General features: G+C 29.9%; 1 protein-coding gene across 1 annotated transcript; it reads right to left on the reverse strand.

The window, feature by feature from the left end:
- Positions 1–7,843: 7,843 nt before the first annotated feature.
- On the reverse strand, positions 7,844–8,656 carry LOC107949238 (RING-H2 finger protein ATL52). Its single transcript, XM_016883980.2, has one exon. The coding sequence runs from the start codon at positions 8,654–8,656 to the stop codon at positions 7,844–7,846; it is 813 nt and encodes a 270-aa protein (XP_016739469.1).
- Between the last annotated feature and the right edge of the window lie 4,440 nt (positions 8,657–13,096).

The following is a 13,096-nucleotide window of genomic DNA, read 5'->3' on the forward strand; positions in this document are numbered from 1 at the left end:
AGTCCATATGAAATTTAATTAAATTACCTCAATAATCTAATAAACTAAACATTTAACATGTTAAAAAGGCAATTTGACATTCTTTGGCACATTTTGAGATAGTTAATTCACAACACCATTTAGAACCAATAAGTTAGTAAAACTTTCATACAATGAACTTGAAACAACAATCATATACAATAATTCACATTAGAAGCATATATAATTCAATTCATATCCAGTCCATTTCAATATTTCCATTTCATTAGATTGTATTTTGCCCGAGGAAACTATAGTAAATTGAACACGAATACACGGGACTATATTGCTCACACAAGCTGCTAGTGATTAGGGTTGCTCACATTTATGAATTTTTCTAACACAAGCTGACATCGTATCGGAGTTACAATCTAGGCTAAACCAATGTTGCATATAAACTAAAAATTTGCAACAAATGTTGGGTATCATATAACCAGGTAAATCCTTGATCTATTTCATATTTGACCTTAATGGCATGCCATACGTATCCTAATCTTTTACTAAGTTCACATTGGCATCATTATTATAATCATATCATTTCAAACCTTTTATCATAATACATGTCACACAAATCCTGTAAACATGTGACATTTATATCAGTACCTTATACCCTTTCGTATAACCAACATTTTCACGTTTTACAATTCAGTCCACAAATAGTCAAATAAGTCAATTTCCATAAGGTCATTTAAATATAAACATAAAATTGAAAAAAATACAATTAAAAAAATAATTTAGTAAGTTCCATATGAACTTACCTGAAAAAACAAAAATAACTGAGACTTTAAGGACTAATCGACAATTTCTGCTTTTCCCCGACTATGTTCGATTTGGTTTAATTTTCGATCTATACAATATTCAATTCAATTTATCAATACAAAACATTTTATATCATCTTGTATTATGCATGAATAGTCCAATTTAATTTTTTGAAAGCCCTAAAATTTTTCATTTTATTCAATTAAATCCTTAAAATTGAAATTGTTATAACTTTCAATTTTGAGCTTTGGTTTCAAAACAGATCCCAATTACATCCTTTTAGGAACCTATATTATCTATTATTACAAAAATTTCACAAAAATTATACAATTTATACACTTGTTCCTTTTGAACAAAACTTACATTTAAATTTTACAATCTAATCCTTCTTCACATCTAAACTTAAAATCTATAAAGTTAACACCAAATTATTCAAGAAATCAAGAATGGAAACTTTATAAAACTTTAAAATTTTGACAAATTGGTACATGAGCTAGCTAAATCAAGCTCCCATGAGTTAAAAAACATAAAACATACAAGAAAATCAAGGTCAAAAGTTTTGAAAGGTCAAACCCTGTTCTTTCTTTTTGTATTGGGTGGAGAATAGGAAGATGAGCAAATGGATTTCTTTTTCTTTTAATTTTGTCTTTTATACTTAGTTTAATTATTAAATAATCTTAATTAATTTAATTAGACTTTATTTTTTAATTAATCTTAATTAATTTAATTAAACTTTAATTAATTAACCATAAGCACGATTAGCCTAAGTTAGTGGATTTTCTCATCCAATACAACCATTTGACTATTTAAAAGGGTCTAATTGCTCAATTGGTCCTTTGGTCATTTAAAAATCTATAGAAATAAAATTTTACAATTTAGTCCCTATACCTTAATTAACTATCAATTTGGAAAATTTATTAGACCAAAATTTAACATGTTTCTATATTAACCTCATAAATATTAATATTTAATTTTTACAGACTCAAACTATGAAAATGGGGTTCCGAAACTATTGTTTTCAACACCATTGAAAATCGAGTTGTTACAGAAAGGCATGTAAATGGTGGCTAACTCTCACACATCATGTGGCAGTGAATTAGGTTGCTTAATCATTCTTGAAGTCCAAGCTTTAGAAGAAGAATGTTGGTAAATTATATTTGGGAGATCAAAAACAAGAATTTATGATGTTGTAGCAAGAAAATTAAAATTTGAGTTGTTAAGTATAGCAATATATATATATCTGTTCCAAGTCTTTTGAGACAAACTATGCTCGTTGATCAAGTGTGCAAGCGATGCTCATTAGAAATCCAGATAATCTGTTAATCATGCCATTTTTTTTATTCTGATGTAATTCTGGGAATGAACTGGTTGAACGAGCAAAGTGTGATTCAAGACTATTGTAAAAAGTTCTCTATTCAAGTCCTGAAAGTGAATATATTGAAGTCAATAGCATAAGATCAAGTGATTCTACTCATATCATATCATCAGTTCGAACTAATAATCTTTTGAATCAAGGTTGTGAAACATATATGGTTTGTCCTATTAACTCGAACTTGATGAAACCTAAACGAGTAAGATTCAGACAGTATGTGAGTTCCCAAAAGTGTTTCAAGAAGAATTTCCAAGATTACTTCCAATTAGTGAGGATGAAATTGTAATTGAAATTTACTCGGGTATAGCTCTCATGTCAATTGCTTCATATTGTATGACGCCAATGGGATTAAAAGAGCTAAAAATTCAATTGCAAGATGTCCTAGACCACAGGTTTATATGTCCTAGTATATTGCCCTAGGGAACTCCAATATGTTCGTTAAGAAGAAAGATGGGTCGATGGGGCTCTGCATTGATTATCGATAATTGAATAAGTGATGAACAAGAATTGTTATCCATTGTAGTGTATTGATAATTTGTTTGATCAACTGAAAGATGTATCAGTCTTCCCCAAAATCAATTTGAGATCATGATATTATCAGCTACATGTGAAAAACATTTCGTAGGTGGTACGGTCACTATGAATTTCTTGTGATGCCATTCGAGCTGACAAATGCACCTGTAACGTTCATAGATCTCATGAACCGTATATTCCAACTATATTTGGATCAGTTTTTGGTGGTACTTATCAATGATATCTTGATATTCTCGAGATCAGAGGCTGAGCATGATAAGCATCTGATAATCGTATTGCAAGTGTTGCATGAGAAGTAAATTTTTGGGAAGCTCAATAATTGTGAGTTCTGGTTATCTGAAGTGGTTTTCCTTGGGCACGTCATTTTGGCTGAGGGAATTAAGGTTGATCCCAAAAAGATTGAAGTTATCCTTCAATGGAAGTCGCTAAAAAATGTATCAGAGATACGAAACTTCCTTGGCTTAGCTGGTTAATATAGAAAGTTCATAAATGGATTCTCTAAAATCGCCTTTCCTATGACAAAATTCCTACAAAAGAAAGTGTCATTTTTGTGGAGTAATCACTATCAGGAGAGTTTTGAAAAGTTGAAGTCCATGTTGATAAAAGTGTTGATCTTGACTTTACTTGAATTTGGGAAAGAATTTGTGGTATTCAGTGATGCTTCATTGAAAGGATTAGGTTGTTTCCTAATGCAAGGACAATAAAATAATTATGTATGTGTCCTATTAGTTGAAACAAAATAAATGCAATTACTAAACGCATGATTTAGATCATGTCGTTGTGATGTTTTTTGTAAAGATCTGAAGGCACTACTTGTTTGGTGAAAAGTGTCATATTTATATGAATCAAAAAATTCTCAAGTATCTTATCTCCTAAAAGGATCTAAATCTGAGACATCATTGTCTGATTGAGTTGTTGAAAGATTATGATTTCGCAACCTTTTACCATATTGGGAAAGCTAATGTTGTTGCTTATACTTTAAGCTGGAAGTCAACAATTGAATTGAGAATGATGTTTGCTTGGCTCAGAATTTGCAAACATGGAAAATTATCGACTAGGTTAAAAAAATTAAACCCTTGTTGATTGATTAAATAAAAGAGACGCAATCTATTGATGTCAAGTTAGCGGAGAAATTAAAGCTTGCTCAGCAAGGCATTGTTAAAAATTTTAGCATTAATATGGATGATTGACTTCGGTTCCACAATCAAATTTGTGCTCATGATAATGTTGAGCTAAAGAAATTGATCTTGCACTTTGGTTGCAAAGGAAAGCTAAGTCCCAAGTATATTGGACCGTATGAGATCATTAAAAGAGTTCGACTGGTTGCCTACCATCGAAATTGTAAAAGATTTACGATGCCTTCCCTGAATCTATGCTCCAAAGATATCGATTTAATCCTTCCATATTATATCAGTGGAAGAATTTCAATCTAATCTATCATATGAAGAAAAGTCGGTAGAGATTTTAGCTCAAGAAGTAAAAGAGTTGAGAAATAAGTGCGTGTCATTGGTGAAAGTCATGTGGCTTAGTCATAGCATAAAATTAGTGACCTAGGAACCAGAGGAGACAATGAAATCTCAATATCCCCACTTCTTTTCAGGTAAATTTGGGGACAAAATTTCTTAAGGAGGAAGAATTATAACGACCCTATTTCTATTAGTTTCAAAAAATTCAGTTTCGAAATATCATTTTCATAAATCGAGTCCTTAAATATAGTATAAAAATATATTAAAATTTGATTAAGTAATTTAGCTGAAAAAGTGGTTATTAAGGTCCAAGGACTAAATTGCAAAAGTTCAATCACTATAGATTTTTAATTAGGAAAAGACTTGACCTAGATAGCAATTATCCAAAGGATCAAAATGGTAAATAAACCAAAAGTTAGTCAATGGTAATGATGATAGCCATTTTGTTTAAATTAAATGAAAAACATTATTAAATATGTTAATTAAGATTAATTAATAAGATAATTGTTGTATAAATAGCATGGTAGTGGAATGAAAGATGAATATATCATATTCTTCCATCATCAAAGGCTAGCAAAGAAAGAAAAACACCATTTTGGGATGATAAGCATGGTCGACAAATTAAAGGTAACCAAGTTATTTTTCATGTAATTTTTATAGATTTATGATCATGGGAGCTTGATTTAGCTATATCATGTATCAAGTTGTTCAATTTTTGAAATTTTGATAAGTTTTCGTTGTTGAGAATTTGAGGAATGAGGCTTGAAATTGATAGAAATTTAGCTTAGATTATGAAAAGGACTAAATTGAAAGTTTAACAAGCTTGATTGTTAGCTTTGTTACATTAGGGACCAGGTTGAATAAAATGAAAATATTTTATGAAATTACGGTAGGAATAGAAAGTATAAGGTCCCTAATTTGTAAATGTGAAATCAGATTTTAATCCGAAGCTCTATATCGAAAGTTATGATTATCCTGAGTTTAGGGATTAAATTGAATAAATTGCAAAATGTGCTTGGATTTGTATTTGAATTTGAATTAAATGAAAATTGATATTGTTTAATTATTGAATTATTATTCGTAGACACCAGTTTGTTGAGAGTGAAAGGAAAAGCAATGACCGTCGATAAGTGACGCGAGATATCGATTTGTAATTTTATGATTCGAGATTAAGTTAATTGTTGTATATTTATGATGTTTGCATAATATGACCTCGAGGTGAGTTGACAATGATTATTTAAAGTTAATTACTATGTTTGAGATTGAATATCAAGATAGTGGACTAAATTAAATAGAATAGAATTTGCATGAATTAATTTATATATGTTACTGGATATGGAATTGAGCTGAACCTTGTTATATGATTTGATGAAATATTAATGAATTGAAAATGACTAATCATGAATCAAAATATTTAACGAAATTAGAAAATTGGTTACCCTTTTAGTTGTTCGAGCTAGTTTGGATATAGTTGGCATGCCATAGGGTCTGGATATTGATTGGAAGCCAACATTTTCGGGCAACCTAATGTGGTAGATTGTACATATAGAGTCATCGTTTTTGGATAAGCTGGGGTGACAGATCCATTTATCGATTCTATGTTCGTGTCTGGTTAATAGGGTTATATGAACATGGTTTGGCTATATGGTAAAGTAAAATGAAACGTGATTGACTCGGAATAATTGCATACAAATGAAATGCAATATTCGACAGCATGTGAGAGATCATACGAAATGAGTTAAAAACGAGCCCTAGGGTCGATCAAGAATGAATGAGATAATAAGCGTCACGACAACATCCAGCCAGAGATCCTTGACTCAACAATGTTTGTATAGTTCTATTTTGTTAAATACATGGTATGTGCCTAAGTTGAGTCGGTTTTGACACAATATGTGCTTATGTTTATTTGTGAAGTTAGAACTGGTATTATGGAAATGGTCACAAGGTTGGATTATGAATTTGGGTATGTCACAAGGTTTGAAATGCATAAATTAGTTGATATGTTTATGATCTATTTGAATATGTATATATATATGTCAAATGTTTTGAATGGTTGTACTATGAAATTAGCTTATAGGTTGTATGGCATTGATGAAATGATTGCATGGTATTGGTACATTTGTGAATAAAGTAGTATTATATATAATTGAACTTTTGCAACATGTGCTTTTGGCTAGAAAGGTAAATAGAAATGTGAATTGTTGTTTAGGTAAGTGTAGGTTGGTGCCATTTTGAACCATTTGCAAACAAACAGTCACATCGCAACGTTGAACCTTTGTTGCCATAACAAGACCTAGTCAATATGTTGAAGAATCCTCGAAGTCATGATGTCAACCCTAGATTTTGAAATTTTACAATTTGGTCATAATTTGACCTCGGGTTAGTAATAGAGATTTCGTAAGCTCGTGTAACACCAAAAAATGATTGTATAATGTATTATATGCATGTATTACTCGTATTTAAATTTATAATGGTATAAATTGAATATATTTTTTATCGCAGTTGCTCTGACAACGAATGTGGCATCTTGTAGCTTGAACCCGACAATCGTGTTGGGTACAGGGTGTTATAGTTTCTATAATTTTTTAGATTTTAAATATTTTTAATTTAGTTTTTAAGTGATAATGTAGCACAATTTCAAAGTGTCATGTTTTCACAATCTTACACCATAACAAAAAATGGGTAATGTGTTTGATGGAATACGAGTTCATGTACCAACCTAGACCCAAAAAAAAAAAAGAACATTAGGCATCAACTTGGGAAAAATAGTCATGTTCAAGGGCTAAAAATGGCGTATCCCTTTAAATTGTATAATAATTTCAAAAATTTTAAATTGGGTTTTCATTTTATTTTTATTTGGTATCTTCCATGTTCGTTTTACGGTCTATATTCAAGGTTCATGGTTGTCGCTCTTAACAATTTTTTCATCAAGGTTTAAACTTGCATTCTCTATTTGGGTATACAATGTACCTTACCATTGCATTGGGTTTCCAAATTATTAGTACAATATCAATTAGGTTTTTTGTCAACCTAACTATTAGTGTTTTTTTTTTATCATTAGAAGGGGAAGGGGAGGAAAAATGACAAAATTTGAACATGTTTAGTCTAAGTGCTAAACAATAGCTTTAACCATTGCTTCAAGCAAGTCTTAGCGTCAGCCTAATTGTTAGTTAAGATGTTAAATTTCTTCACATATATGATTTAAAACATAATCAAAATATGTGAATCAAATTTTAAATGCATTTATACTTACAATGAGCAACTTGAATATGATGCGTTTAAAAAAATAATCCTAAATTTTAAAGACATGGTTTCTTTTTTTTAACTTTTTGTCTAAGCTGTCAATGTGGTGAACATATATGTATAAAGTAGATCTAACATATTTTAAGTATGTTACATTAAATCCAAAATTAATGCAGGCTAGCGTTGTGTTAGTGAAAGAAGTTGATGGATATGATCTTAATTAGAGTGTTTCAAATTGTAGAAACTAGTTTAGAATTTTGGCCAGAATGCATGTGGCAACATATTAGAATTTTTTATTATTATTTCCGAACATATGGCTTGGAAAGTTAACAAACAGAGTATAAACATGATTTAGGATTATAAACCTGGATGAAGTAAAATTTCAAATTAATCTAGTATATGATGGAAGCAACCGAAAGCATCAACAAAATTTTTGTTTCCAAACATCATGTTAGTAAGGAAGAATTCCATAACTGGTTCTACTCCTACCTACTCGCAATTGTGAGAAAGATCTCAACAATGAAGACATTCGATCCAACTGTCTCATAGATGGGGCCTTACAAGAATTGCTCTTCCACAAAATCATCTTTGATGTTGAAGAAGAAGCATCTCCACTGTCATCTATTAAGTTAATGTATATGTGGAACTGATCCATTGACAAGGATCCCTTCAACCCTGTAATCACATGTGTTTTACTTACTCTAGGGAACACCAGGGGCACACAATGTCTTAACAAAGTATTTAACTGAACCCCGGACGTTGATGCGGCCTGATCGCCACCTTGTCCGATGTTTCGAGCCAAATCCGGAACCCTTTCTCCTCCAATATGGTTGGCCGAAGGCGATTCTAAACTAGAATACTCTACAAATGTTCGACAAATAGGACAGGTAGAACGTGCCAAAAACCAATTGTCAATGCATGGGACATGAAACAAATGCCTGCAGTTTGGCAACAAGCGTATAGTCTCCCCTTCCTTTAGTTCTCCCAAGCAAACAGCGCATTCAATTTGATGAGTGCCCAATTCTTCATCTTTATCCCTGGAGAAAGGCAGGATTGGAATTGTTCCCAGGATTTTTTGTTGAAGCCCAGTTGGTATGGAGGGATTTGTAGCATCATCCGGTTTATCTCCCGATCTCAGGCAGTATTTGACAAGTAAAAAATGGTATACAATTAGTGCTAGACAAGTGGCAACTATGCCGGCCAAGGAAATCAACAAAGGAGTCAGAAAGGACCCTGAATCTTGAGCACCATTTGCAGGATCCATAATTTACCATCTACAGGTCTTCTTTCAACTTTACAACTTGTGGTGGTAACTTTAAAAAGATGGGTTTACGAGAGTTTGCAGTTGGTGCAGCTGAAGAAAATGGACAAATTGTAGTGTTTTTTAAAACAGCTGAAACACTTTGGTCTTCTCTCAAGAGAGGCTGAAGACTTGAGAGATTACAAGTGGCATTCTTTGATAGTGGCCCACGTGTATGGTATGTAATTGGCCAAGTGTCACTTGTCTGGTAGAGTATGATTACGTTTGAGGATATGATGATATCACAATTCACATATTATTTTATTCTACCACCCTATTTAAGATATAATAATTAAGATAATATGGCCTACGTTAGATAATGACACCAGAAAACTGAGTAATAAATATTTTCCTAAACATTTTAACATTTGAATTCATGAATAATTTATTTAGTTTTTAAATATCAAATAAATAACATATCACAAAATAATTTTTTGCTTCGTAAAAATAAAATAACATTTTGGAAATTCAAATTTAAAATATATGAAAAAAAGTATTCTCAATTTTCTCAAATAAATTTAACATATTTAATGGATCAAGATAGAAAGTTGAATATATTTTCTTTTTAGTTTAAGTAGTAATAAAAGTATAGACAACAAATTTTAAACGATTGATGCAGAGTAAATTATCTTTTAAGAATACATGATAAAAATAATTATTCTAAGATAACATATCTAATGTCATGTAAATTTTGATATGACACATTGTAGGATTTTGGGTTCGAATATCAAAAAAAATATTGAATGACTCAAATTAGAAATTTTGTAAAAGAAATTTGATATTGGAGTTGAGAATATATAAAAAGAATTTAAAAAATAAAAATGTGATAAAAAGAACTAAATAAGGTAAATTTTGAAAAGTATGAGGACCATTGTGCAACATTACCCAAAAGTGGAAAAATATGAATTATTATGGATGAGTTATCATGAATAAATTGGACTATGATTCGGTGGAATGAAAATCACTTTTGAGACTAATTTAAAAATTTTAAATATTATAGGGATTGAATTGTAATTTTTCTATTTTATCGAAAAAAGAGCTAAAGTACAATTTTTATTACTCATAGAATTATTATAAATATTTTTGATGAATTATGAACTTGATTTGTTCTAACTATCAAATTTTAAGAAGAAATCTAAATTTGACAAAAAGAGATAAAAAAATAATTTTGCCACAAAGGATAGTTTGATCAATTCTTAAAACTTAATTATGACAATAATATTTCAATATTATATTTGATATCCAAAATTATTTTGAATCATTAGAACCTTTTATTGATGAATCCGGCCATAATTTCACAAAGTTAGGTTTGTAAAAATTGGGTCAAGGCCTTGGGCCCTTTCGGGGTTCTTTTTAAATTGGAAAATACCCCTATCAACAGAGTTCTCTTCTTTCTCAACCAACAGAAGCAACCATGGCTGCCCTCATCTTCTTCCTCTCCATTTTCTTCCCATTTTTTTTATTTTCTTTTAAAATCTTTACCTCCCATCTTGAGATAAAATTAAAATATTCATGAAATCAATTTCCTAAGCTCATTTTCTTCATCATGTCCAGCCATGGCAACCTATAATTTCTTGGTTTTTAGTGAGATAATTCATGGCTAGAGAGAGAAAGTTCTAATAAGGTAAAAAAAAATGGTTTCCTACACCCATATTGGTTTGATTTTTGCTATGGTTTGTCATGAGAAAGCTTAGAATGAATTTATATTAGTCATTGGTTATATTTTTTATTTATGAAAAATGAGTAGACAATGATTAGTGGATATTCAAGCTCTATTTATGGTAGAATAAAGCTTATGAAGACTTGATTTAGAGTTGTAGAGCATCCAACGAGATAAATATATGAATACTCATACTCATCCTAAGTTAGTAAGCTTAGGAATCATGAAACTAATGTTATAATTAAGTGTTTAATAGTTCTAATCTTAGTTTGAAATTTCATGAAATTAGGATTTGTAATTATGTAGTCATAAAGTGTTATGTTAATTAAAAGTATGATATAAGAATTTTGGGGTGCCATAGAAGTATAGGTGGACGTGTATAAACCATTTCATTATTATGTAAAGATTAGATGAGACCACTATGGTTAAAAACATGTCAATGTACTAAGTCCTGCTTAAAGTCAACAAGTGTCGATACAAGCTTAAAATATTAGAGCAATCGTAAGATTTTTGTAAATCTTTTGTAAATAATTATCTTATGTTTAATTAACTTTATTGAAATTATATTGATTATAATTACGATTGAGTAAAATTCGATTCGACTCAAAAAAATCGAAAAAAATTCAAATTTTGAGTTAAACGAATCGAATTATTCGAGTTAATCGAGTTATTCGAGTCAACTCAAATTTTTTTTGAATTTCGAGTTCGAACCGAGTTGAGTTTTCGAATTCAAATAACTCGAATAATTCGAATAATTCGAATATCAAACTATAATATTTTACATTTTTACCCCAAACTCCCAAACTTTTTTATTTTTCCCTTAAAACTTTTACTCCTTCTCACTTTTCCCCCAAAACTTTTACTCCCCTCCATCCCAACCCCCCATCTACCCAAAATCCATTTCCCACCAAAATTTTACTCTCTCATTTACTTTTCCTCAAAATTTTACTCCCCAAAATCCTTAAAACTTTTTATTTTCCCCTAAATTTTTACTCCCTCCCACTTTCCCCCCTAAACTTTTACTTCTTTCTCATCCCACCCCCATCTACCCCAAACCCATCCCCCCTATTTTTTTAAATATTTTTCCTCCAAAATTTTACTCCCTTATTTACTTTCCCTCAAACTTTTACTCTTCAAAACTTTTTATTTTCCCCCTAAACTTTTACTTCTCACTCTTTACTCCCAAATAAAAAATTAAAATTATCCAAAAAATATCCTTAAACATAAATAGTAATAATTTTATTTATATCTACTATTTATATTATTAAATTAAATTTCACATTTTATATTATTTATATTATTGAATGGCTTAGTCATATTGAATATTTATATTAAAATTAAATTATTAATGATGCCATAAAATATTCGTTTTAAAATTTTATATTGGTATCAATTTCACATTTTATCTTTAAAATAACTTTTATTAAAAAAATACATTTTTATATTTAATATATTTTTAATTAAAAAATATATAGTGACAAGAATATGAAGATAATTGAAACAACTAAGCAAACAAAGAAGTTAACCCGTATATAAAAGATTAATAAATAAATTATGAGGTGATGAAAGGTAATAAAAAATTTGATTACGGTGGACAAATTTTATTACGATGGGTGACAATTGTAACAAGGACCCAAAATTATTTTTTAAAATTTAAATCGAACAAATATATTCGATTCGAATTCCATCTCACTCGACTCGATTTGAGAAAGTTTCAAACCAAATTAGGATGATAAAATATGATTCGTCAACTCGATTAACTCAAAATTTTTTCATTCGATTCGATTCGATCGAATGCTCACCCCTAATTATAATATTGTAAATTTATATTTGTATGTTTGAAAAATGTGGTTTCGAACAAGTAAAATTCGACTATGTCGAACGATGTTAGAATCTTGATTATTTGCATGAAATTGACTTTAAGAAAGAACCTTGTAAGATGTCTATTTATGGAGATGAAAATGAAAGTTTTGAAATCTTATGTAGTAGTATAATGCCATGATTTAAATTATTGATTTTTATTATTGTGGTTTAGGCCATGAATACTGATATAGAGTTGTAATTTGATTTATTACATGAGTTTTATGATATTATGAAAACCATAGAACAAGGTTTTGGTAACTTATATAAATAGTTAGGGTATGATTGGCATGCCAATAGGGGACTCCTAATTTGTACTTCGGTACTCTTGTTCCTGGTTGTAATACCCTTAAAATTGTTATACCATAAAATCAGTAATAAATAGAGATTGTGTACAATTTATTTTTGGATAAAGTGAAATAAGGAAAATAAAAGTGATGAAAGAGAAGCTTGAATGATGTCAAAGAAAATTGAATTGAGAAGTAGGTTGTGGTATACTAAATTAAAGGAAGAACTAAATAGTAAAGATGTAAAAAGTTTTGAGGTTTGACTGCTGCCAAATATGCGAAAGTTTGACCAAAAAATACTACACCAACTATATAAGAAATTAAAGTAGCAGTGTTCGCAAGTATACAGGTCAATTTGTAATATAGTATGTGTTACAACAGAACATAGGAAATTATTTTGAGAATTGTACCCAAGGGAGAATGGAATAAATCTATTGAAAATCTCTCTACAATAATAAGTCTAAATAATAGTGGTTAAATTCTATATTATGATAAACCATAAAAGAGATTAATAACAGAAATTAAATAACTAAAATAAATAAACAATAAAATAGATAAAATTTAGTAGCTTGCCTTTTTTAAGTCTAGACCGAGTTG

Source organism: Gossypium hirsutum, chromosome A04 (assembly GCF_007990345.1).
Source record: "Gossypium hirsutum isolate 1008001.06 chromosome A04, Gossypium_hirsutum_v2.1, whole genome shotgun sequence".
Classification (NCBI taxonomy): domain Eukaryota; kingdom Viridiplantae; phylum Streptophyta; class Magnoliopsida; order Malvales; family Malvaceae; genus Gossypium; species Gossypium hirsutum.